The 26,523-nt window shown below is 58.8% G+C and overlaps 1 protein-coding gene across 3 annotated transcripts in view; it reads right to left on the bottom strand.

The window, feature by feature from the left end:
- Nucleotides 1-26,249, bottom strand: part of NFAM1 (NFAT activating protein with ITAM motif 1) — a 35,364-nt gene extending 9,115 nt beyond the window's left edge. The window contains exons 1-4 of one of the 3 annotated variants that reach the window (XM_045554754.1): nt 25,931-26,231; nt 10,495-10,824; nt 9,181-9,293; nt 2,413-2,511 (exon numbers count right to left, since the gene is read on the bottom strand). In XM_045554754.1, coding sequence (XP_045410710.1) covers nt 2,413-2,511; nt 9,181-9,293; nt 10,495-10,824; nt 25,931-26,189 — 801 coding nt within the window. In that variant the 5' untranslated portion in view covers nt 26,190-26,231. Of the gene's footprint in view, nt 1-2,412; nt 2,512-9,180; nt 9,294-10,494; nt 10,825-24,635; nt 24,809-25,930 lie in introns of those variants that run through there. The other 2 variants (XM_045554755.1, XM_045554757.1) reach the window with 2 other exon arrangements.
- Between the last annotated feature and the right edge of the window lie 274 nt (nt 26,250-26,523).

Raw genomic sequence — 26,523 nt, 5'->3', positions numbered from 1 at the left:
ATAACATGACTAGGTGCACAGAAAATCCAAAGGCATTAACAGAGAAACTATCAGACTTAATGAGTGAATTCAACAACGTCACTCTACATAAAGCCAATATACAAAAATCAACCATATTCTACATACCAGCAATAGACATTTAGAAAATAAAATGAAAATGCGGGCTGGGTGTGGTGGCTCATGCCTGTAATCCTAGCAATCTGGGAGGCCGAGGCGGGTGGATTGTTTGAGCTCAGGAGTTCTAGACCAGCCTGAGCAAGAGCGAGACTCCATCTCTACTATAAAAAATAGAAAGAAATTAGCTGGACAACTAAACATATATAGAGAAAAAATTAGCTGGGCATGGTGGCACATGCCTGTAGTCCCAGCTACTCGGGAAGCTGAGGCAGGAGGATTGCTTGAGCCCAGGAGTTTGAGGTTGCTGTGAGCTAGGCTGATGCCACGGCACTCTAGCCAGGGCAACAGAGTGAGACTCTGTCTCAAAAAAAAAAAAAAAAAAGGGAAAATGGGGACACCTGTACCCGAAAGCCTTATCGAGAGGATCCGTGAGATAACAGGTATGACGTCCTAGCGCGGTGCCTGGCACATGGTAGGTACACCACAAATGGCTCCTGGTAGCATCATTATTGTAGTTAATGTCATTCTTCCCTGCCCAGGTCCAACCCCAGCCAGTAGACCCTTGTCTCAGGGGCTTAGCAAAGCCCTGTGGCCTCCCGTCACATCTCCTTTCTGGTCCTCAAACCTCTCCTAGCCACCTTGTAACCCTGCAGGCGGCTCAGTCTCTTCACTACGCTCCAGAGGAGTCGGCCTGAGTCTCGGAGGATTCCAGACAGGGCTGAGGAAGAAGCTCCGTTCCAAAGAGCTCTTCCATTAAAATGCCCTCACAGAAGGAGGTGCGTTCACGGGAAGGATGGCCATGAGATGGTCAGGAAAAAAGCAGCTGTAACACTCCAGTTTTTTGTTTGTTTTTTTTTAAGTATGTACTGAGTGTGTGTGCAGGTCTCCTTGTGTGTATTTATAGAAAAAAGCCAGGAAAGTATAGAAATCAATGTTACTAGTATTTATCCTGGAAGAAGGTGGAATTAGGATGCTGGTTATTTTCTTCTTTTATATATATATCCCACACTGTGTGTGTGTGTGTGTGTGTGTGTGTGTGTGTGTGGGAGAGAGAGAGAGAGAGAGAGAGAGAGAGAGAGAGAGAGAGAGAGAGAAATGTTTTCATTTAACAGCTGACACCAGACTTCCTCCTAGCGAAAACACCACTCGGAGTGCGGGTGCGGGGCGGGAAGACAGCACATGGGGAAGTCGGAGCCACGTGCAAAGCAGCGGCTGGTGGAAATTCCCTGGGGTGGAAGGGCTGAAGGCCCTTCGAGAACTGTCATGTTCCACTTGGAGCTGTCGGCACTGCCTTGTAGTGACATTCCCTCCGTCTCACCGCCCCCGCCCCCATCGTCAGCAGACATGGCCAGATTCTGAACTTCTGTGTGTGGTTTTGGGGCCTTGGAGGAAGGACTTGAGTTCATGAGTGAGTCACGGTGGTGGGGACAGGAACAGCGGCAGCAGGTACAGGCAGAATCCCAGGGCCCAAGGCAGCCTGAGAACGTGCACCTGGCGCAGGGTGCTACACTCCCCAGGTGGCTCTCCTGGGATTGAGAGCCCAGCTGACACTGGGTGGCATTTTTCACTTTCTCTACAGTAAGCATATGTTCCTCGTAGAACTAAAAGAAACATAACTGAAAAAGAGTGTTCCTCGCCCTCTTTGGCCCCAGGCATGGGGCAGAAGGGCCTCGCTGGTGGGCTGGGCAGGCCAGGGTGGCCGAGCCCCCTCGGCCCCATGCACTGCAGCCACTCCTCACGTAACTATTAGGACTGCAGGGGAGAATGCTCGGGACACAACAGGGTGTGGAACAAACAGGGTCCCGGCCCGTGTCTCCGCTGCCATTGGAACGACATAAAGCAAGGTCCGTGTGTGGTGGGAAGAGAGTGAGTAATCGAAATCATTGATGTGTTGAGGCGTGGGACGGCGCCTGACCTTTTCCTCTTTTTGTGATTTTGGGTTGTTGTTGCTGTGATGTTGTTTGTGCAATAAAAGGAGGAGGAAGTTGGTGAGCTGGTCACCGTCAGTGGTCAGATGAAGGAATTTTTGCAATTCCTGCCCGTCTTCTGGCCTCACTACCTCTTGTTCCAGAAGCGAAGGGCTGTGCCAAGGAGGGGGACGGGGTGGCCCCTAACATTGGTATACCTTCCAGGGACCCCGCACGTGTAACCTCTTTTCACATGCATAGACATCCCACAAGGTAGGAACTCTTGTCCCCATGTTTACAGATGAGGAACTTGAGGCTCAGAGAGGTCACACGGCTGGTGCAAGACCAAGCCACAGCATCAGAGCTGGCACCGGGCCCCAGGACTCACCGTGTAGACGGACTCAGCTGGGGGCTGCGTGGGGCCGCCGGCAGATCTGGGATCCGGGCACTGCTTGCTGGGCTGCTTCCCTGGGACCTGCATCCGTTTCTGGAGGGAGAAAAAAGTCAAGGGTGGGGAGGAGCGGCCCCTGCCTTCCTCCCCTCACAGTCCCCACCAGGGGAAGCAGATTGTCAGGAGGCCACACAGAAATTAATCACTCAGCACCTTCCACCCACCCTCTCCTGGGAAATGTGACAAATGTCTCCAAGACCTACATCAAACCACTCACTCGTGCACCTGGAGACATAGGAAATGAACAAGATGCACACAGGCCGCGTCCATGGACACAGTGCTTAGCTCAGGACAGGCGGGAGCTGCGGGGCCTGGGGCCAGCGTGGCAGGGACCCAGTGACGGAGCCGACTGCTGTGGGTGGGCCCTGAGCAGGCACCAGCCAGGCCCAGCGTTCAGTCCCACTGTCACCAGGCTTGGGCCAGGACGCACCCCCCACACGCTCACTGGCTCTGGCCTCGATTTCTTCAGCAATAACCCTCCTTTGGCAAGATTATTGCAAGGATCCAAGGAGGGGATGAGGGGGTAGGAGCTCGGCACTGCAGTGGCACTTAAGAGGCTCTCAGTCAACCGATACACACTTGGCAAGTACCCGTTAGCCAGGCAGCGTGGAGAGGATGACGCTGGCCCTGCCCTCCTGGAGTCTAGGTCCCGGGGAGAGACGGACGACGCTATGGAAAGGTGGTGCGCCGCCCTGGCCTCTGCACGCAGGTAGGAAAGCAGCCCCCGCTGGGCAGGGAGGACGTTGCAGGTGGAATCTGAAGGCCGAGCGGTTCACTCAGCAAGACCGGGAGGAGGGAGTTCCAGGCAGAGGGAACAGCCTGTGCCGAGGCCTGGAGATCTTGAGGCACTTAAAGATGGTCAGCGTGGCCAAGGAGAGTGTGGATGGCGGGGGGTAACATCTGAGGGCTTTGGTAGGAGGCGCTGCGATCGGAGCTGGGCTCTAGAAAGCTCACACTGGCCGCTGCTAGCGGGGGCTGTGGAGGCTGGACGCGCCTGCTGGGCCGTGCGGGCGGCTCCTTCCGAGGCAGGGGAGGCGGCCCGGACCTCCCCCCGTCGCGGGCACCACACTGCCAACAGTGGAGCAACGGCAGCCGCGGCTCGAGGCAGGAGCTAATTAAAAACCCTGGCTGACTGCCAATCCCCAGCCCATTTACTCTGGGATTAGCTCTTGAGAGCCACTTAACTCTCAGGCAGAAGCCAGAGTCATCCCAGCCACGGCACAGTCACGGCCCGGGCAGGGGCCAGGTCGGGCTCACGCAGCCCTCAGCAGACCTGCAGGCCTGTGCGACATCTCTGCCCTGCACACGAGGACGCTCGGGCTCAGAGAGGGCAGGCGACTCACCGAGGCCACGCAGCCAGGAAGCGGCAGAGGCAGGATTTGAACCCAGGTCTCTGTTTCACCAAGATACTGACCAGACACGAGCTGGAGTTTTCCCTCTTCTGTTCTGTTAGAACGTGTAGGTCTCACGGACACTGTTAAAGGGGCTGGCGTCTGTGTAGCACTTCGCAGTTTACAAAGACCCCTGGGACTTGTCCTTGTTTTCATTTAATTCTCATAAAGACCTCAGGAGGTGGGTGTGGAATTGCCCCCAGCTAGTAGGTGGCTGTGCTTGGATCACCCCAGATGTCCCACCCTCAGACCCAGTGTCGCCTCCCCGGTACCACCTGCTTCTTGACGGTCGTGGTCAGGGGGCACCTCAATGCCCCCTCTTGTTGAGACAGCCGGGGTCCTGGTGTCTCCCCTCACCGAGCTGGCCGGCCTGAGCACTGCCAAGCTGACGGGGGGAGCTCCTGGGCAATGGCTGTCCCGGGAGGCTGACCTGGGACAGCTCTTTGGGTCTGGGCCACACAGGCTAGAAAAACGTGGTCCTGGGAGCTTCAGGTCCCTGTGGACAACCCTCGCCGGCCCCCTACATGCCAGGCCTGGGCCGGGTACTGCGGACCATGGTGAGTGAGACCCAGGCCTGGCCTCGTGGCTCTCTTGGTGAGACTAGTGGGGTCGCCAGGAGGTAAAGGCCATTGCAGGGCCCTGGGAAGGAGCCTCAAGTCTGCAGAGGGCTGGAGCGGACTTCTCAGGGCTGCCTTTCGTGAAGTCAGGAGAGGCATTTCCAAGCTCTCTGACTCTGAGAAAGTGTCCCAGGCATTGGAACAGCACGTGGAATAGCTCGGGGGCAGGAGTAGCACAATGCGTCAAGGACTGTCAGATGGAAAGGGAAGGAGGTGAGCCGGGAGGCTGGCACAGCAAGACCACAAAGGGCCACGGTGTCTTTTCTTTGAGGGCAATCGGGCACATGGTCAGGTTCGCATTTTATAAGGCTCCCTCCGCTGCCACAGGTGCGGAGTGGACTGAGGGTTGGGGCTGGCAGGGACGGGGGGCAGGAGACCTCTGGGAGTGGCTGGGGGCCTTAGGGGGCGGCTGAGGAGGCCTGGGCTGGGGCAAGGGGTCCCATGGAGCAGAGTTTTCCCTTGAAAACTCAAGACAGGTCTCATCTTGTTACAGGGGCTGGGAGTGCTCTGCTCCTTGGAGCCAGCCCTGCCCATCTGAGCACCCTGTCCCAGGTGGTCGACACTTGCATTTTTCAAATGAATAACCAGTGTGCTCCTCCCTCTGTGCCCAGCTCTGTGTGCCCAAGCCGCTCCGCACCAGTAGGCAGTGGTGGGGAGTCACAGGCTTGGGCCGGGACGCACCCCCTGCACCAGGGTGCTGCCGTCTGCAGCTCGGGGGAGCCTGCTGGGCCTCAGATTCGTCCTCTGTACAATGGGGGCAAGAATGGTGCCCCGGCCACCTCTGACTCGTCTTCCAGGTCCCCTTGTGCATTTGTTCCTTCATTCCTCCCACAGCACTGACTATGCACCAGGCTCCCCCAGGCATGGGGACAGCAAGTCCCTGCCCTGCGGGGGCTGCACTTTGGTGGGGGAGACAGCGTGAAACCGAGGCCAGGGTGTGGCAGCAGGGGCAGGAGGCAGGTGTGGAAGCAGAGACGCTATTCCGGGAGAAGGATGACAGAGCCCTGAGCCGGGGATGGTGGGGACAGGGGGACGGGGCTGGATCCTGGACAGATCGGGGTGGGACTTGCTGAGGGGGCGGATGTAGGGGTGAGAGAGAAGAGCCCCCTTAGGCCCCACGTGCAGCCGTTGCACACACAGTGGACCAGGGTCTGGAGCGTGGGAGGGGTCTGGGCAGCACCGTCATGTCTGGGGAACAGAACGGAGGGAAGGAGCGTGCGGGGGCGGGGAGGGGGCTGTATGTCAGATGCCGTGAAAGGGTGAGGACAGGTCAGATGCTCTGGCAGACTGCCTGGACCTGCTCCCGTGGTGGCAATCACGGTAATCACTGCCTCTCAGGACAGCGACCTGTCCTGGTGCTCCGAGTGTCGCAGACTCACACTGCATTCTGTCCCTTCCACAACCCCTGTTCTCTTAACATGCCATGAGTTTAACAGCGATGTGCTCCCCAGCCTGGGAGACTTCACTGTGTTCCTCTGTGTCCCTGGCCTTCGGTACAGGGCCTGGCACATAGTGGGTGCTCAGGTAGTGTCTGCTTAAGGAATGATGCACACATTTAATGCTGAGTGGGAAAGGGCCCTGCAAACTGCAACCCTTCAGCAAATGCCAACAGGGGCCTGTGTGCAGCGCCCTGTGCTAGCGGTGGGACCGCAGCAGGGAGCAAGCCGAGGTGCAGCTGCCCCACAGAGCTTGCCTTGGTGGGAAAGGGAGCACAGTCAGGGGACCTATGGGTGACATGGGTGGAGCCAGGGAGGGTGGCAGAGGAGATAGCCAGGGGGCCGGGGAGGGCCTCTCTGAGGAGGGGACCTGGGACCTGGGTCTAGAAAGACAGGAAGAAGATCTCTGGGAGGCATCCTAGGGGCAGGGAACAGAGAGATCAAAGTCCTGGTGGGCCTCTGCTGATTCCTGTCAAAGAGCCTGCGGTTGGCCCAGCACGGAGGCTCACACCTGTAATCCCAGCACTTTGGGTGGCTGAGGCGAAAGGATCGTGTGAGGCCAGGAGTTCGAGGCTGCAGTGAGCTGCGATTGCACCGCTACACTCCAGCCTGGGCCATAGAGTGAGACCCTGTCCTTAAAAGAAAAAACAAAACCAAGAAAACCCAAAAAGAGCCTGCAGGAAGGGCTGATTGTGCCATTGTGGTTGTCCTTCCCTGGGTCCTTGCCCACCATCCCTGTTGCCCCCACCTCTCCAGGAGGCACCCTCCAAAGCTTCCGTTCTTGCCACACTCTGGCTCCCAGTGTCCCTGGGGGTATGACTCGGTGCCCTCCCTGCCTGGCCTTTGTAGGCCTTGGGGAGACAGTACCCTTTGTCCAGACTCGGCCCAGTGGGGTCTTGGGCTCTGCCCCATCTTCACTGCCCCGGAGCGGCTGACTGTGGGTCGAGGTCCACCCTCCCTGCTTCTGCCTTGGTAGCTTCTGGCTTTGATTCATTTATCAACTGCCACTGCAGGTGCTCCCAGAGTCCTCTGTGCCTGGAGGGAACCTCTTCCTCCGGTCCCCCCACCCCCAGGCCATCTGGCAGCAGCCCCACAGTCCCCATCATGGATTGGGATCCAGTGCCCTGGAGCTCCTGGGGCTGCCTTAGCAACGCAAGCGCAGCAGTTGCTTGTGGCCGTCCGACTTCTCTCTCCCTTTAAGTCCAGACCTCACATCAGCCCGTCCTGCCCTGGTGCAGGGTCGGGGCAGTGGGGAGCTCCTACTGTGTGTCAGGCACCCAGCCGGTGCCTCAAAAGTGCTCCTTCCACCCTGGCCCCCACTCCCAGTGGAGGGCTATCCTAATCTGCATTTCTGGAGGAGGAAACTGAGGCTCAGAAAGGATCCAACCGTGACCAGAGGGCTGGCCTGCCGTGCTGTCTGGCACTTGGCCCAGTGCCTGACACATGCTAGATGCTCCATAGACGTTCCTAGAAGTGTGGGCAGGGAGGTGAGGGGAGGAGGAGGAGGAAGGCAGTAGGCTCTGAGGCCGCTCAGGGAGAGAGGAGGCTGGGACTGTGGCCAAGGCCATGGCTCCGAGGCTTGCCCCTCCCTCACTGCCACTGAGATCCCATCACTACAATCCTATCTCTGCAGGGTGGGCGCTGGGGTCACTCAGCAAGGCAGGGGGCTCAGGGTCCAGGTTGTGCCTTGTGCCTACGGAGGGCACTTGTACAGGTCACTCGTGTAAGCCTGGGGCTAGGGGTCCACATCGGGGTGAGTCCCTCCCCACCTGTGCCTGAAGCCCAGTTCTGCATCCCTGCCCAAGCTCCAGGCCTGGCCCCATTTCCAGCGCCTGGTGGCTGCTCCGTGGCCATTCACTGAGTCGTTAACAAATCAAGAGCTATCCTACTTGCCATCGCCATGGGAAAAGCAGGGGAGAGGGAGGGAGGAAGTGTATTGAGGGCAGGAGTGGGGGTGAGGCAGGGAGAGAGCAGCACAGGCCCTGTTGGTCGGGGGAGGAGGTGGCCCAGCAGCCGGTGGTCTCTGTCCTAACTCTGGAGTCCTGGAGGCTGAGGGAAGCGTTTCCCTCCCCTTCTTGGGTCTTCCCTGCTGCTTAGCTTGTCCCTGTGGCTGGGCCAGAGGTGGGGACAAAGACCTGCCAAGGGGACAAGGCCCTCCCAGGACTGCACAGTGGTGCCCAGCACCTGCGGGCTCACTTTGCAGCTCATCAGCAGAGCCAGACCAAATCAGGATGAGTCAGGCCAGGGTCACACCTGCTCCTGCTGTGTCCCGAGGGCGCAGTCGGGGCCAGGAGAACCAGCATCGAGGCCCTTTCTCAGGGACGGGCTCACAGAAGGCAGGAAACGCAGCCCCCCCCCCCCCCGAGGCTCTTGGGGTGAAAAGGGGCCCAGCTCTAGCACCCGGAGCCTTCTCTAGAAGAGCAATTATGTCTCCAGCCTTAAGACAAGGATGGGAAACTGAGGCTGGGTTAAAGTCCCAGGCCTGCCAAGCGAGGCTGTGTGGCTCAGACCTTGTGGCTTCCTCACCCCTTGCAGGCCGCAGCCCGCAGGCCCCCTCCGCCCCGAGAGAGCAGAGCAAAGCCACCAACAGCAGCTCCGCAGACTGCACACCGTGCCGCCCCGCGGTGTCCCGTCGGCAACACCTTCAGCCTCTGCCTCACCCACCTGCTCCCAGGCCCCGCACCTCTGCCTGGGCTCCTCACAGGGTCTCCCTCGTCCAGCTGAGGGCCCACTGGAAACCAAGTGACATCCTGTCCCCCTCCCTCTCCTCACTTAGAGGAAGAGCTAGAGTCCTTCCAGTGCTCTCAGCCGGCCTCATCTCCCTCCCTCTGTCCACTGTCTGTGAGCATGGGCCACGCCAGCCACATGGGCCCCCCCGCAGCTCCTGCTGTTCCCTGCTGGCCATGATGTCACAGCCTCCTGCCTTCCTTCATTCTGGGCACTGTGTGGGGAGACCCTCCGCGACCCTTTCTTTTATTTTAAGAGGCAGGGAGAGCCTCTCCAGAGTATCTGGGACTACAGGTGCGCACCACCACGCCTGGCTAATTTTCTTATCTTTTGTTGTCCAGGCTGGTCTCAAACTCCCAGCCTCAAGCTATCCTTCCACGTCGGCCCCCCAGAGTGCAGGGATCATAGATGTGCTCTCGGCCCCTGGTGCAAGGGGCCACGAGGGACACCTGTGCACAGCCCCTCTGCCCCGGGGGCCTTCCCAAGCCGAGCCGTGCGGGGAGGGGCGCAGTGCCCTGTGCGTTCACCCCGTACCTTTCTCCAGAGCAGCAGAGCTGTGCCCAGGATGCTGAGGACGGTCAGGAGGCCGGTGAAGCCAAAGAGCAGGGCCTTCTGGGGGTCATGGGGGGGCTCTCGGTACCCCGTGTCTAGGAGAGGGGGCAGGGAGCAGAGGGGTGAGTCACCGGGAGAAGCCGGGGCACACCCCACTCCACCAACCCCCAGACGCCCAAACCCCTGTGTTCTCCTTCCGCCAGGACCCCATCTATGACACTCCCCCACGAGGCCCCCCAGAGCCCCACCTCGGGTCCTCGCTGGCCCATCTGTTCTGCAAAGCTGCCTTTTTATGTTTACTGCCTTGATTCTCTTTGAGGACAAGGACCACACCGCTTGTTCCTTTAGTGTCCCTGCCTCAGTGAACTGGCCTCCCTGAGGGCTGCCTGTGGGACCCCGGACAAGTCATTTCACCTCTTGTGGCCTTTTCTTTCCCCTCTGTGACATGGTGGTATGGGCGGGTGGGGAGGGTTTGTGCTGGGACTGACAGAGGGCTGTGCCGGGCAGGTAAGGGCACAGCCCTCCTCCTGAGCCCTCCCTCCCTCAGCCATCCCCCATCCATCCATCTGGCTGGCAAAGACTCCTGGAGTGCCAGCCACAGGCCGGGCACCTCAGTGCCATTACCAAGCACCTCCCGTTGCCAGGCGCCAGCCCTTGCATGCACCATCTCATCCCTCCTCATAAAAGGCATCGAAAGGCAGAGCATCGCCACGAGGACCAGGGCCAAGGGTACATCCGGGCAAGCAGCAGGATGGGATTCAAACCCAGATCTGTGGGTTCCAAAGCCCCCAGCCCCTTCCAGTGGGAATCGCAGAGCAGGTCAGAGAATCATGGCTTTGAGGATGGGCTCCTTCTTAACTTTTGGGGTCATCACGCCTTTGACAGTGTGATGAAAACTGAAAGTCTGTCCCTAGAAAGATGCACATGATACGAGTGCTCCTGTACTCAAGGCCCCCACAAATACGAATGTGCACATGTCCAATTCTGCAGAAGCCCAACACCCTGTCCCCCACACTGTGCCGATGGGACATTGAGACCCAGGGGCCAAGTGACCTCTCTCGGGTCACCTGCCAGAGGTGGCTAGGGGCAGATCACATGCCAGCCCCTGCCCTTCCCACACAAAGGTGGAGCCTTGGCACCCCTGCAAGGTGGGGGCTCCCTGAGGATGCTCTTGCAGCTTTGCCGAAGTGGGACAACCCGGCAAGCCAGCCCCCACTTCAGATCCTGTGCCCCAAACTCTGTCAGTTGAAAACTCTGGGTCCATTGCCCCAGGAAGAGCCACAGAGGGAGCCTCACCTCTGACCAGGATGAAGGTGCCATTGCCTTTCACTGTGAAGCGTGGCCAGCGGACAGAGCAGTAGTAGGTGCCAGTGGCTGATGAGCTCTGCAGCCTGAGGGTGACATGGCACTCCAAGGTGGAGGTCTGGTTCTCTGTGCCCAAGCCAGGTCTGCAGCTTGCCTGCTCCTCAGGGCTCCTCTGGCCAGAGAGATTTTGGTGAAAGTAGTGGACTGTGAAGTCTTTGAATTCTGGGGTGTATGGGTAGGTGATTCTGCAGCTGAAGGAGACAGCCCTGTTGGCCAGGGAGACCACAATGGGGAGACCAGTGTGGGTCACTGACTGTCCTCCTGCAGGGGAAGCAGAGGGAGAGAGTAACAGGTCACTGGGGGCTGCCTCGATTCCACCTGCTTGCCGGTGAGGACTGAGGCTTGCACCTCCCCTGCGCTCACCTGTGCAGGTGCAGCTCCAACTTCCCATGTACTCACTGTGTGCAGGTGCGACTCACACTCTCTGTACACTCGCTGGGTGCAGGGGCAGCTCCCACTTCTCATGCACGCACCATGCACAGATGTTGTGCCAGGCACTTGACACACACAGCTCCACCTCTCTTAATACACCCCGAGGCCCGTTTTACAAAGAGGAAGAGTCTCAGGTCAGGGAGGTGAGCCCCTCGCTCCCAGCCCTCGGCAGGTATGGAGTGGAGCTCCCACCCTGCCCGGCCCGGAGCCGCCAGAGCCCATGCTCCCGGCCCCGCTCCTTCCCAAAGGCCAAGCGGCCGCATTGGATCAAAGCACAGGTCTGGGAAGACAGAAAGCGGGTAAAGGATGAGAAATACAGAACAAGGAGGCAGGAAAGCAAAATAAAGAAACGCAAGCGCTTCCCGGCAGGCAGCGAGTAGACAGGGAGGGAGGCAGGTCTGCCCACGGTTCTCTGGTGCCAAAGGAGGAGGCGCGCAGGCAGCAGAAGGGACAAAACTTTCCCGGAATCCGAGCTGGGAGAGGATTTGTCAAGCTTTTATATCGTATAACACGCAACATCCCTGAGAGCAGTTTTTCCAACACTGCAGGGTGCTCCGTTGGCTGTGACCGGGATGCTCAATGACCATGACAAAGCAGTTCTGCCGGACCCCCCTTCCCCTCCCCTCACCGAGAGGCTCTTGGAAAACAGTTTGAATCCAGTGTCCCAGCAGCTGGCCCTGCCTGACTGGGCTTCTGACCCCCTGCAGGCCTCTGGGAGGCTCTCAGATTCTGGGCTGGGGTCAGGCACACCCCCAGACTTGAGCTGCACGCGGCCCCGGCCTCAGTATTCCTGTCCCTCAGGGCCCTTCCTTCTCCAGCAGCCGAACAGCAGACAGTTCTAAATTGAGGTCGGCAGCAGGCAGCCAAGAACACGCAGGCCGGGTTGTTAATCGGGAGAAGATCGGCGTTTGAGCCGCTCAGAGGGAGCCACAAGATTTATTTTGTTGGGGAAAGTCAGGCGTGGGCCTCCTGCCTGTGGTGTGGGGCTGGCGAGGGGCCAGGCTGGCCTCTTCCCAGATCTCTTCAGCTCAGCTCTGAGCCCAAGCCCCGGGAAGGGGGTCCCCAGGGGAGGCCAGGCCTTCTGGAAGATGCAGAGGGAGGGACAGAGGTGGCTCTTCGTGCCAGTTAATCCCTTGAAGCCCCAGCCACACAGATGTTTTGAACTTGGTGTTGAGCCACTAAACAGACATCCCCTCCCTTGAAGAACTAAAGGCACTCACAGTCCCAGGGAATCGACTGGCTGCCACAGTGGGTCAGCTCTGTTGTGACAGATATGACAACAGCCGCTCACTGGTGGAATGTTCACCGAGCTGGCTCCAGGCCCCATCCCAGGGCTCCCCTCTGGGGGGCAGAGTGAGAGGGGATTTTACACCGTACTTTGTAGCTCTGGACTGTATCTCAGGATTGTTGTTGTTTAACAATAACAATATATCAGTTTTGTCATAAAACAAGGAGCATTGATTCAGGGCAGAGGTTTATCTGAGAAGCGGCAGGGGCAGGTTAGGGGTGCCCAGGTGCAGGTGTTGCATGATCCCCCAGGGCCCCTGGGCCGGAAGGACAAGAGGCAGAGGGGTGGGATGAACTGCAAATGACTGAGAGCTCCGCTGGCTGCACCTGGGACCCCACCCTGCACACACAGGCTGCTTCCCACGCTGTGCACCTGCCCTGCGGCCCCCTGACCTCACCTGGCCAACTCCTACCTGGTTCCCCACACTCGGCTTGGGAGTCGTTGGCCAACTTTTATCTGCATCCTCCTGTTTGGTTCTCACAGTGACCCTGCAAGGCAGCTGGGGCAAGGGCGCCGGCTGGCGTTTCCTCGTGGGGGGCAGGGTTGGAACCTGACCGACACCACCAAGGACGGTGGCTGTGCCAAGCGCACTCCCCCTCCCCGGGGCGCCCTGCTTCTCCTCACAGTGTCACGGAGGATGGACACACTGTCAGTACAAAAAAGCCACCTTCCTCTTCGTCCTGCCAGGAAGATATCTGTCCAACTGTCTTAAAGAATTCTCCCCATTTGAGGTGTCCTTTTAGAGGATGATGGAAGTTGCTCCTGCAGTTAAGCTGATCTTTACAATTCTGGAGAAATCTATAAAAATAGAACATCAATTGCTCTACAGCCTTCTGGGATTGTTAAGGTCAGCAGGTCAGGGTCATGAAAATGCGTGATCCTGGCTCAGGTCTGCCCCGGCCAGGAGAGGCTTTGGAGCGAGAACCTCAGACCTCTGGTGAAACTGTTGTCGCCACACGGTGAAGAGAGGAAGCATCTCCGAGCAGCTCAATCAATGGCGACAGCCGATCTGGAGACAGCAGGCCAGAAACCCGGGGAGGAAAGGTCTGAGGTTGCAGCCGAGCCTTTGGGTCCTGGCCTGGTAGTGGAGCCAGTCGCCTTCCCGGTCCTGAGCTGCCACTAGGCTGTCAGCACCGCAGAGCCTGGGCCACGGCAGCTGCCTGGCTCCCACCCCCTATCCTGGACATGTGCCACCAGGAGGCCCCTTCCGGTGTGCAGGCTGTGGGGTTCTGTCCCCAGCCAGTACAGACAGGTTCATAGTCATTTCCAAGTCCTCAAATTCTTTCAAGCCATCATTCATTTTGCCTCCCACAAACATTTCAGGGGTACCAGTTAGGTGCCCTGGCAGCACCCCCAGTCTATCAGGGAACGGTGGTGTGGAGCAGACGGAGCCTGGGGGAGGGCTGGCGCTGGGAGCCACTGGGTCTGTCTGGGCAGAGGGTGGCGTGTTGGTGACCCGGAAGCAGGAGCACACAGACAAGGGAAGGAAAAGGTACAGAAATGTGCCCTGGGCCGGGTGCGGTGGCTCACGCCTGTAATCCTAGCACTCTGGGAGGCCGAGGCGGGCGGATCGCTTGAGGTCAGGAGTTTGAGACCAGCCTGAGCAAGAGCGAGACCCCGTCTCTACTAAAAAAAAAAAATAGAAAGAAATGATTTGGACAGCTAAAAATATATATAGAAAAAAAAATTAGCCGGGCATGGTGGCGCATGCCTGTAGTCCCAGCTACTCGGGAGGCTGAGGCAGAAGGATTGCTTGAGCCCAGGAGTTTGAGGTTGCTGTGAGCTGGGCTGATGCCACAGCACTCTAGCCTGGGCAACAGAGTGACACTCTGTCTCAAAAAAAAAAAAAAGAAAGAAAGAAATGTGCCCTGGCTGGGTGTGACAGGTCCTAGGTCAGCTAAATACCACAACAATCCTACAAGACAACTATTGCAACCCCATTCTGTAGACAAAGAAACAGAGGGTCTTAGAGGCCCAAGGGCACAGAAGTCATGAGTAGTGGGGCAGTGTTTGAACCCAGGTTAGCCTGACTGTGCTGAGGAAGAACAGCCAGCAGCCGGGCTGAGAAGTGGCCATCAGATACGGCGGGGGTGTTTATGGTGGCATCAGGCACAGTAGCCATCAGACGCTAAACAGATTTGTCAGACCCCTGGCGGACATCACAGATTTCACAGTCAGATGGCTGACAAGTGGCTGCATGGCTCCAAGATCACACAGAGGCCACAGTGACAGAGAGGGTGGGTGAAGAGGGGTTCAGAGAGAACCGCAGGGGCCTGCCCTGGGGGTGTCCGCTTCTCACCCCAGGCTTAGGGGGGCTACAGTGGGACCCTCCCAGAGCGTGAGGTGTGTCCTCTGAGAGAGGGCACTGTGGCTGCTGTCTCACACCCAGTGACGGCTGTGGCTGCATCACGCTTTGTCCCTTGTTCTGCAAAGGCAGTGTGTCCCCCGTGAGACAAGGTGAGCTAGGCCAGTGAGCTGGCTGGGCACCTCCTGGATTGGCTCATGCAGCTGCCAAAAGGAGGGAAGGCTGGGGTGTCCGGGAGGGCCCCACCCCGCCCAAGGGCTTGGCTGTTTCTTTTGTAGTCTCCAATCCTCCCCTGCCCCTCCCCACCCCCGTATGACCACTAAAGCAGATGTCCCCAACTGGGCAGCACAGACTACCCCTGCCAAGCCTGCCCACCCCATTTTGCAGGAGATGGCATTTTCAGGGGGCCAGTGGGAAAAGCCCAGGTCTGGAGGCAGCAGGCCTGGATTCGGATCCTGCTCTGCCCCTTAAAGGCTGTGCATCGTTGGGCAGGTGGCTTTACTTCTCTGAACCTCCGCGTCTCCCCTGCAACACAGGGAGAGCAACAATGCCAATGTTACAGGGTTGTAGTGGGATTAAATGGGACCAGGAATTCAGCATGTTTGCCACAGGGCCAGGCTGCCTTGCCCTCGGGGACAAGGAGGAGGCAGGGAAGTCAGGTAGTCCTCGAGTCCTCTCTGTGAGTTTGCAAAGGGAAAAGCCAGCCCTACCCTCCTGCCTGCTTAAGCGCAGGGCACACACAGCCTGGTGGTGGTGGCCCAGGCGTGACAGGACCCCAGGGGCCTGGCCCAAGAGGCTCCCCTGCCTGGGTGTGGTGCGTGCCGGGCTCTGGGTTGCTCGTCTCCCCACCCTGCGTGTTCCGCCACCGCGTTGGGAAAGACTCTACCACCCACTGGCGCCTAAGTCCTTCCTTTTCCGGTTCTTCTTTTGAATCTGTGGCCACTTGAACTTAGGGCTTGAGAGCTGGGTGGAGTTGCTGCCCTCCCACCTCTGGCCTGGGGACCCCTGCTGAGTCCCGGGAGGCAGCGATTGGCGGGCAGGGACCTTGACCCCGGGTGTGCGAATGCCCACCGCAGCAGCTCCCCTCCAGGTCACCAGTGTTCAGGATCAGACTGCGCCCCCCACCCCCCAGCTCAGCAGCTCCCGTCACTCATCCTGCTCCTGCCCTGCCTGAGCTGGGGTGGGGGGGGCTCCCGGCTGGAGGAAGCCCAGGAAAGAGCCTGGAATCAATTTACAGGGTTAAGACAAGCAATTAAAACACAGAACATGGAGCATTTCACGCGTAGCAAGGGCACTGTTTGCGACCTTCTGGTTTCAGTTATATTCATACAGTTGGGTTAAGACAGGGTCATGCTAAAGCATGCCTCTTTTAACTTGGGGCCACTGTTAAAAACACTGGAAGTCCCTGGCCCAGAGAATCCAGCCCTTCCTCCCAGCCCCTGCCCAGCCAGGCTCAGCTGCCCCGGCCCATGCTCCTGTGCCCGTGCTGCTCCTGCCACTCCCTCTCCTGGCTTCGGGGTCACCCTCTGTTCCGCTCGTTTCCTCCCTGAGCCGCCCCTGGGTGCCTGGTGCCCCCTGCACAGCACAGACTCTCCGGCACCCGCCGTGAAGACCTTAGAAGAGCTAAGGTCCCCGGGCACGGTCCCCTCTTCCAGACGACAAAACTGAGGCTCAGAGAAGGAAGGAGGTTGGCCCGACGGTACAGCTGTGGTGAGGCTGTCACCCCACGCTCTTCACCGCTGCTCTGTGCTACAATGTAAAACCTCGAAGCAAGCAAAGGAGAAGCTTGTCAAAGGAAAGAAACACTCTTTTAAATGGAGTGTAAAAAATTTCAGAGGCCATTTCCTTAAATTTGGGCCTAGTAGGCAGACATGGCCAGCAACATGCAGGGGTCTGGGGACGATGGCAGTGAGGAACCCCTGCAGCATTCAGGGGACTGTGACTGTCATCTCAGCCCACACAGAGCCTGTGGCGCCCAAAACAGACATAAGTGACCCTATGAACCCTTTACAGACTGGCCCTGTGACGAGGCCAACCCAGTGTCCAAAAGGGCCAGACAGCATCCTCTCTTGTTGCAGCAGCGAACTCTCGCAGGAAACGAATGCGCGTGTGGAACAAACGTGGTGTGCCTTTACTGAAAACGCTCCCACCCCAGACCTGCCCCCACCCTGTGTCTCCCCTGTCCCTCCCCATCTCCCCCAGATGCCCTGGCCTCCTCGAGACTCCTGTCACCCACCACTTCTGGGCCCGGCCCCGCTGCCCCCATGCCTGGAACTCAGTCCTGTCTGCAGCATCAGCACGGTCAGCCAAGGGTGTGAGGGCCCAGATGTGCTGATCAAAGGTATCCCTTCCGACCTAGGTCGATTTTAAAGGAAAACACTTTGATTCCCCAGCTACGGAAGAAAGCAGTTCCCACGGTCTGTGTTTCAGGCATGGAGTTTGCCCTCCAATTTAATTCCGGCGTCTCTCTGAGCTGGGCCAGTTTTCAAGGCCCATCTGCTGGGGAGACGGATCCGGGGCTGTTGGTTCATCACAGACCCCAGCCATTCGCCTGAGCCTGAGTCCCAGGATGCCACAGACAAACGGGACACAGGCATCAAATGTGACGGCATGTGGCCAAGTGGCTGGTGAGGGAGGGGTGGGCGGCGGGCGGCAGGTGTTGGAAGGCAGACTTTGAACAGCGCCATCGGACTGGCTGTCACATCCTTCAACACCTCCGGATCACAAAGACGCACACAGATGTGGCTTGCCTTGGAGCACTTCCACAGCCTGTCCAAGTCCTGTTCTCACGCCACTAGACCCCAGACCCAGGGTGCACAGTGGCCATGCGGGGACACAGCCAAGCGCAGACTGTCAAAGGTGTTCATAGCCGTTGCCTCACTTTTCCTCTTTTGAAAGACAAGTCGCTCAAACGGTGGGGCTCGTCTGAGAGTGCGGCCCAGGGCAGCAGGGGAGCTCCTCCTTCACACCCACCTCTGCCCTCCAAGGGGGCATCAGGATGGGGGGTAGGGCCAGAGGGTGGGGTGGGGCTTCTGCCTCTCATCTCTGAACAGGGGTGGGTGCAGTGGGGCCAGCAGAACAGATGCCCCACAAGGAGCCTTTGTGCCCACCCAAAGCTCTGCCAGGGAGGCCAGGCCGGGCTGGAAACTCGGGGTGAGGGAAGACCCCCGGGGCTGCAGGAGCCTGGAGGAAGGGCCCAGCCCAGCCTGGGAGGGGCAGGGGCTTCCTGGGGAGGCCCCTTGTGTGGGGTCATCGTTTGTTCTTTAAATTATAATTCTTCAGGTTCCCCCCACACGCCCCATCATGGACGTGCAGGCTGTGGACTGAAGAAATTCTATAAATCACAGTAAAAGACCAAGAAGAAAGCTGAACTCGTCCGCAGGTCTGCTCCCAACACCGCAGCTGCGAGCATTTTGGTACCTTTCCCTCCCATCTCCTTACCAAGCCGAACCTGGAAGGAAGAGCAGGAGGCACACAGGTCGGGCAGGGCTCTGGAGAGGGGTTTTAAGCACAGGAAAGTTCTTGGGGGAAATTTCTGGAAGTCTTGAAACAGGGCACTGAGTTGGAGGGACTCAAAAGCCGTGGGGGAGTTGAAAGGGTTTGTGTCTGGGAGGGGGCACCAGGGGATGCCCCGGAGGTGGGAGGTGGAGCCTCTGTGGGCTTTTATTTGTTATTATTATTATTATTATTATTTTAGAGACAGGATCTCGCTCTGTCGCCCAGGCTGGAGTGCAGTAGTGTGATCACAGATCACTGTAACCTCGAACTCCTGGGCTCAAGCGATCCTCCCCAAATGCTGGGATTACAGGTGTGAGCCACCGCACCTGGCCCTCTGGGGGCTTTTAAACTGGGAAGTGACATGATCATATTTGCATTCCAGAACGAGGACAGAAATACTATAGAGTTCCCAACAGTCTCCCTCAGCTGCCTAAAGCCTTCCCCGGCATTAGTGATTCATTCTGTGGGATTCATCCCCCTCCCACCTCAGCCTCCTTTTAAAATATAAATGCTTCTGGCTGTCAACACACTAACTCCTTCTGTGGATGACTCGCCAGCGCACTTTTATCCTGACTTCTCTTGAATTGCTACCTCCCCCACGATCCTGATCCTGCACCCTCTGGGCCGCAAGCTCGCCCAGCCCCCAGCCCTCCTTCCCACCCCCTACCTCAGTGCTGTCCCCGGCTGGCTCTGCTGCCACTGAGGAGGTCTGATGTGCCTGCACCTTCTCAGCTGCCCTCTCTCTCTCTGGCCTTTCCCACACAGGTTGCCTCTTAAGGCTGGGTCCCCACAGCCTCACCTGTGCCACGTGAGCTCAGTCATGCCCCACACACCTATGAGGTGAACACCCTGGGGGAGGGGCGCGGTGATCGGGTGGGTCAGGGGCTGGCAGAGGGGCCAGAGGGGCTCCACAGAGGACGTAGCCTGAGTTTGACCTTGACAGACTGTTCGGATGTCACCAGGTGGGCAAGTGAGAGGACAGACACCTCCAGGCTGAGGGGGCAGCAGGAGCAAAGGCAGGGGCTGCGGAACTGACATCACGCGGCATCCAGCAAGGCTCACAGGGGGTGTGCCCGTGGGGGGAGGTGCGGGCAGGAAAGGGCAGCCCAGCGCTGGAGACGGTCTCAGGTAAGTGCACCCTAGCAAGGGGCCAGTGATGGCAGTGAGGCCATTTGTGGTTGTGCTCTGTGGACCCCCTGTCCCCTGGCTCCTTAGGACAAGGTCTGAGAAGGGGATTGCTGATTCAAAGAGTATTCACGTTTCCAGTTTTGGTATGCATTGCCAAGTGGCCTTCGGAAATGTGCCCTTTGACCCTAAGGCCAGCTCTGCCAGCCAGTGCCCACACACTGTGCGAGACCAGCCCACCCGACGGGAGGCTGCCCTGCCCTTGGCTTGGGCTGCAGCGGATGCCCCTCCCCCGCCCAGCAGCAGCACAGATCTGGCCCAGAGCCCCAAAGCGTCTCTGGCTCCTGGCCCCGCCCTCTGTCCATTTCCCCCCCACAGACCTTGCAGCCCCGGGGCGGGAGGGGCCAGAAACCCAGCCCAGCCGACCATCCACCTCTTCTGGCTCTTCCGGGCACCCTGCACACCCTCACCCCTAGGATGATGCCCCCAGACATAGGGACTCATCAAATAGACCCTTGGAAGCCAGGCATTTCCTAGTCCCAGCCATGACTCCCCGTGGCACCCTGGGCCAGGGTCCTTCTGGCCGTGGCCCTGCAGCCCTCCTCTGTGCCTGGCCCTGGCTGGATGTGGCCTCAGAGAGATGACTTGGGCCTGGCCTTGTCCCTCGGGAGCTCCCATTCTGGGCTCTGGCCTGAGTGTGTCCAGGGACAGTGAGTGACCATGGCCTGCAGGAGGTCTGGGGAGGCCACGGTGAGCCCCTTGGCCTGTAAGATCCTGAGTCCTGGGCACAGAGGGGGGGTGTGTAGGAGGGGGCAGAGGCTGGGCCCAGAGGAGCCTGGTGGGCAGGACGAACACACCCGACCTGGGCAGGTGAGCACTGAGTCCCATCACTCACCGTGCCCTCGAGCCCTGTTCCCAGGGCCAAAGCCTCACAGACCCTCCCTCAGGGGTCCCAGGCACCAGGCCCTGTGGCCACTGGTGGTGCTGGACATGCCTTCCTGTTACTGCTGGCAGGAGGCCTGATCGGAGGAGGCTGCGCACATGGCAGGGTGAGCATGTGGAAGCTCGGGGTGCTGGGGGGCTTGGCCAAAGTCTCCTGGGACTCAAATCCAGGCTGGTCAGGCCATCCTCTCGGGGCAGCCAGAGCTCTGCCTGCCAGTTCACTTCTACCTCCTCCCCTCCCTCTCACCAGGCTCACCTGGTGTGTGCCCCGCTTCTCTGGCTTCAGCCCCCACCCCAGGGCCTGCCATTCATACTCCCACTGCGCTGAGGCCTCGCCTAGATCCACAGGGAGGGTCCCCTCTCACACTCACACCATACGGGGCGAGGGGCTCCATCCTCCACCCCTGCCCGAGAGGAGCAGGGGCTCAGCCCCACCTGGCACCAGGAGACCACCTGGCCCTTCCAGCCCTTCTGTCGCTTCCCCTCGGCGCCCCTCCTGGTGGCATCACGTCCCCACCCTGCTCAGAACTCGCTAGGGCTGGCCAGGGCTGAGGAGCTTAATTCCTCCTGTTATTGTTACTATTTCCTGAACCACAGCTGGGTGCCAGGCACCGTGCTGGGACTCAAGCATCAGAAGCCACGTGAGTCTGCACAGTCCCGTTTGATTTTTTTCAACCACTTAAAAATATAAAGCCCATTCATAACTGGCAGGCGAGGCAAGCAGCGGCAGTGGGCTGGGGCAGCCCATGGCCGTGGTTTGTGAGCCTTGCTCTGCAGCCATGAAAACAAACGTCAGCCACCCCATCCACGGGACGTAGCTTTAAAAACACGATGTTAAATGAAAGAAGAGGGTCACAAAGGAACACGCACAGCATCGTTCCAATCACACAAAGTTGAAAAGCAGGCAAAACTATTCTGTGCGGCTTAGTGATGTGTACTAATGATAAAATTATAAAGAAATGCCAGGAAGTGATCACCCTAAAAGTCAGGATGGTGGTTCCAACCTCGGAGGGGAGGGAGGGGTGTTTGGGGAGGTACAAGGGCCTCTGGGGCACTAGAATGTTCTCTTTCTTGACCTGGGTGGCAGTCCCACAGGACGCTGTTTTACAGCATTTATTGTACGGCACGGCACTTTTCTGTACGCGTATTATGCTTCACGATTACAAAGGAGAAAGCCGCGGGACAGGACCTGTTGGGAGGGCGTCGGGACCCCTGCCTGACTGGCATTCACGATCCACGCACCACTCTGCGAGAGACTCTCCCCTCCTGCCCAGCCGAACCTCTCCGGCCCTCCCTCTGCCCTGCCGTTTGGCCTTCCAGCCTTTGTTCCCGCCGTGTGGCTGCCCACCCGCCGCTCTGTCCTCCTGTCCTCCGGCTGCAGACAGCCCTTCCCGCACTCCCCTGCCCACCTCCAGGGAGCGGGGCCTCTCCCGCCTGCCTGCGGGGGCCCAGAGCTTTTCGCTGGGATTAGACAAAGATGAAAAGCAGAGGCCGCAACTGCTAGAGGCCCGGAGCGGTGGGAAGGGAGACAGGAAGCCTCAGCCTGGAAAAGGCAGAGTTCTGAACATCTTTTGGACTAAAAAGGGCCGGTGACACCTGGGTCCAGAGCAAATAGGAGGGGAGGCAAACCTGCCTCGGTAACTTCCCGCCTCAGGTCACGTTCGCTGGCTGTCCCGCAGTCACCACCTGGCTGACTGTGGTTTGCTCAGCTCTGGGGTCCCCCGGTGCCTAGAACTGGTCCTCCTCAATGTATATTTGAGAAATAAATAAAGCCCAGCTTTCTCAAAAGGCCAAAAGGAGAGAAGGGACTGACATTTGTTGAGGACACTAGGCTCAGAAAGGTTAAGTAAATTGCCTGAGGTCACACAGCAGTCATGAGAAGAAGGCAGGCCTTGGACTCAGATCTGTCTGGCCCCAAAGTCCTTGGAGGTGACGGAGACCCGTGGAGGCAGGGCTGAAGCAGGAGCAGCCACTCCGGGGAAAGCTGAGCTTCCAGCTCCCACGATCCACCGGGGAGGAGATCACCAGTGGCGGCAGGAGCCCTTGGGAAAAGCCATGTGCAGAGAGGTCAGGACGCTCACACCCGGGAGGAGGGGGCTGGGAGCAAGAGAAGTCCTGAGATGCCACCCAGGGTGGGCTGGAGACCACTAGGAAGGAGCCTTTGGGCTCACCGACCATATCTGAAGTCTCCAAGCCCTGCCGGCTGGCCGGTGGCTGGCATTCATGAGCACTACCCACATGCCGGGCTCTCAGTGCCCAGGACGGCACTATTATCGTACCCACTTAACAGATGCGGCAATTGAGACACAGTGATACAGGGTCCTGGGGTGGGTGGCAGGGCTCAGGTTGAAACTCAGGCTGAACACTGTGGCCTGCCCTCTTAACCCCACATCCTCTCATGTTCAGGGAAACCATGCAGACTCAGCCACCCTGGGCTTCGGTGAGGACGAGGACCCCTGCTGTGGACACCGCTGAGGGGTGCAAGCTCGGTGGGAACTGGCAGGTGGTGGAGCTGGTTGCACCAGGCTGGTGGTTGAAGTCAGGGGTGCTTTGGAAGATGTAGGAGCAGGATTCCTTCCCCCACACCCTCAAACTGCGGTGCCAGGGAGGCGGGGCAGAGGTGTGGAGCAACAGATAGATGAGGGGGGCTGGAGGGGCAGGACCGAGGGCATTTGGGGCGGGCTGTCTGCTGCCCCAGTGCCTCCTAGGACTGTGGTCCCCAACCCCAGGCCAAGGCCCAGTACCAGTCTGTGTCCTGTCTGGAACCGGGCCGTGCATCACCACCTGAGCTCCACCCCACGGCTCCACCTCCCCCGTCCATGGAAAAATTGTCTTCCATGACACCAGCCCCTGGCACCTAAAGGGTTGGGGACCACTGTTCTAGGAGACCATGCGGGTGTTTTTGCCTCTTGAGAAAGAGCAGTTTCTCTTTTGTATAAGGTTTGTTGCAATGGTGGGGGGGGTAGGTGTTTTTGTTTGCAGCTGAGACTGTTACAAAAGTGCTTTTCCAGCAAAGCCTCTTCTACCGCTCAGTTACAGGAGGTGCTGGGTGTCTCTTAGGGCGGGGGGGGGGGGGGGCAGGGAACCACACAAAGAGAAATGATGGGAATTGGGAAATTAAGTTAAAAATGACTAAGTGTGAGTTCAAATGCATGTCACCAACAAGCAGCACTTCCTTCCGGTAACCTGGTCATCTTTGCACCGGACTGTTGGGGGGACACACAGGGTTACAAGGGCCAATGTCACCAGGGGCTGGGCCCCAGCCTGCACAGGCACCACACGGCACCGCTCTTGCCCCTCCAGGGTAAATTTTTCTGTGAAAAATGATCTTTGCAGTGAAAGGCAAGAGGCGCCCAGAGCTCACAGCCTCCAAGGGCCCTGGCGGGGCTGAGGCTGAGCCGGTCTGACCCTGGCCTCGACTCACCGGCCCGGCCCTGAGCAAGTTCACTGGCCTCCATTTCCCTTTCCTTGAAATGGTGCTGGGAGGACAGTGGGTGCCCCACGGCTGCTGTGAGGGTGGACAGCACGTGCCCAGTTAAGGCTCAAGAAAGACTAACTCATGATAATGAGAATAATTGTCATTTACAGCATAAAGGAGAGCCAGGGGTGGAGCAGAAGCGGGGTGGGGGCAGCCCCTGGAAGCCTCCTAAGTCCAAGTGGATACAAAACAAAAGCACCAGCTCCACAGTGGGCTGGCTACAACGGTCTGCAAGAGGGTCGGCTGGTGCCCAGGCCAAGGAGGGACAGAGAGAATCTGGAAGAATTTACTGGGCATGAGGAACCCTGGTGCTGGCAGCCCTGGAGAAGGACACTCCTGGGGGTCCCTGGCCTGACAAATTCTCCCAGAGGCCACATCTCCCCTGGCCTGCCTGGAGAGAGCCTGACCCCAGCAAAGAGGCACCTTAGGAAAGACACACTCGCGTCCTAAAATGCTTGGCCTCTGGTTGTGTTTCAGGAAATGGGAGGGACAACCCTTTCTGACAGTTTTGTGCCCAGGGCGCAGTGCCCTGTGGCTGGCCCTGGCCTCCCCTTCTCTCCCTGGCTAACGCCAGCAACAATGCCATGGATGGCTCTGCCACTTGGCAGGTTCAACGTGGCGGTGCCACCGCAGTAGCCACGTAAGATCCCTTGGGCGGTGAGCTGTCCCTCCCCACTGACCCCGCACCCGACCCAACCATGCAATGTCCACCCTCCTTGTTTAAGGGCCGGGTGGGGAGGCCAGGCTGTGCCGGGGGGAGGCTGTTAACACGGCAGCGAGGGGAGAGCGCTGTCCTCCGCCTCTTCAAAAGCCACCTTGGCAAGGCATTAGCTAAACATCCTCTTGGTCCCTGGAGGCTTCCCCTGTGAAGTCTGCAATGTTCAAACGACAACCAGCAAATCCCTGGAGACAGGTCCCCGGGAATTAGCCGCACCGGCCAGATGAAAGCCGCTCTGATGTTCTCGAGCGAGAGAGTATGTGAGAAGAAGCAAGACAGACGCTACCTGCAAGCCGCAGGGTCCAGGGCAACAGGAGCCAGCCAAGGAGCCAGGAGGCCATGGGGAGGCCAGGAGGGCGTGGGGGACCCAGCAGGACCCACCGCCACGGACACCGGCTCTCCATCTGGGACCTTCTTGTCTGGTCAGTGTCCCTCCTTCCTCTTTAGTTCTCAGGAGGGGACGGCCCACACTGGCTGCCCGCAGCCCCGGTTCCCCTTTGCGTTCCCAGGAAGTTCCTCCCTAGTGGCCTCTCTGCTTCCTCAAGGCTTCCTGCGGCCATTTCCACTCCCCAACCTTGGAGCTTCCGCTCAAGTGCGGGGACCAGCCCTCGGCAGGGGTGGCTGCCAGGTGAGGAATCTGGCCTCAGACCTGTCCAGACCACAGGACCAGAAGAGCTGGGACAAGGACCCGAGCCTCCCGGCTTCAAACCCTGGGGGGTTCTGCCCCTCCTCGGCCCCACGGTCAAGAGATTGGGACCACGCAGAGGAGGGCACAGGATTGCCATGGGAACGGAAGGTCCTGGTTTAGCTCCCCGTTTCTGAAACACTTTTTTTAAAATGACCACAATTGGCTGGGCGTGGTGGCTCATGCCTATAATCCTAGCACTCTGGGAGGCTGAAGTGAGAGGATCGTTGAGGTCAGGAGTTCGAGACCAGCCTGACCAAGAGCGAGACCCCTGTCTCTACTGAAAAATAGAAAAAATTAACCAACCAACTAAAAATAGAAACAAAAAATTAGCCGGGCGTGCTGGTAAGCACCTGTAGTCCCAGCTACTCGGGAGGCTGAGGCAGGAGGATCGCTTGAGCCCAGGAGTTTGAGGTTGCTGTGAGCTAGGCTGATGCCACCTTACTCTAGCCCAGGCAACAGAGCAAGACTCTGTCTTAAAAAAAAAAAAAAAAAAAGAGAGACAAATGACCACGACCATGTTCACACAAACTTCCCCTCTGAAATATCCCAGGAACCCCTTGACAATGTGCTTACCAAAGAGTAGGGGTTCTGGGTGCGGGGTGGAGGTGCTTGGGAGGGTAGGGTAGGGTAGGCGTCAGGAGCCACACGCTCCTAGCCTCAGAGAGGACCAAACACATCCGGGGACCAAAAGGCAGGCTTCCCACCACTCACCCAGCAAGGGCCACTGTGGGTCCCTGGCAGAGGCCCAGGGGACACCTCCTTTCCGGCTCACCTTAAATGTCATCTCCTCCCTGCAGCTTCCCTGAACCTTAGCTCACCCCATCCCGCCACCCCCGCCGTGAGACACATGAACTGCTTCCCCATCTGGCTGCACAGCACAGCCCCGTTCTCACCTCCAGCAGGTGCCAACACAGGGACAGTGACGGTTTGCTGTTTGCTGCCAGGGCCCCTTTCCCCAGCGCACTGGGAGCTTTTCACCCTGTGCAGCCTGGAGCCCAGCGCTGGCCTGATCAGGTGGGGGCCAGCGGTCTGCCAGCTGTCTGGAGTGACAGAGGAAAGGGGCTGCGGCGGGAGGCTCCTGGCTTGAGGAGGAAGTGGGTGGGAAGGTGGCTGAGCTGCTGAGAACTTATCTCCTTTCTTCATTGGTGCCATTCACTCCCGACATAAATACGATTGTCCCAATCCTGCTAGAAAGAAGACCACAGCCCCCAAAGGCCAAGCAACTTGCCCAAGATCAGGGCAGGCCCTTGGGGCAGGAATTCTAACTCCCGGCTGTGCGAGCCTCTCTTCCCCCCCACAACGGCCTCTTGAGCTGAGTCCAGGCACCCCGGCTGCAGCCCCAGTGATGGCACCATGAGGTCCACAATCAATCTTTGCCCAGATGCTTTCCCCTCAGCCACTTCACACATGAGCAGTGAAAACCAGAAGCTGTTTCCACCGACGCCAGGAGTGGGAAACAGGAGGAGCAGGGGCGGCCACCAGGGGA

The sequence above is a fragment of the Lemur catta genome, chromosome 6 (assembly GCF_020740605.2).
Source record: "Lemur catta isolate mLemCat1 chromosome 6, mLemCat1.pri, whole genome shotgun sequence".
Taxonomy (NCBI): Eukaryota; Metazoa; Chordata; class Mammalia; order Primates; family Lemuridae; genus Lemur; species Lemur catta.
Note: the sequence above shows the minus strand (reverse complement) of the source record. Positions and strands in the feature narration are given on the sequence as shown.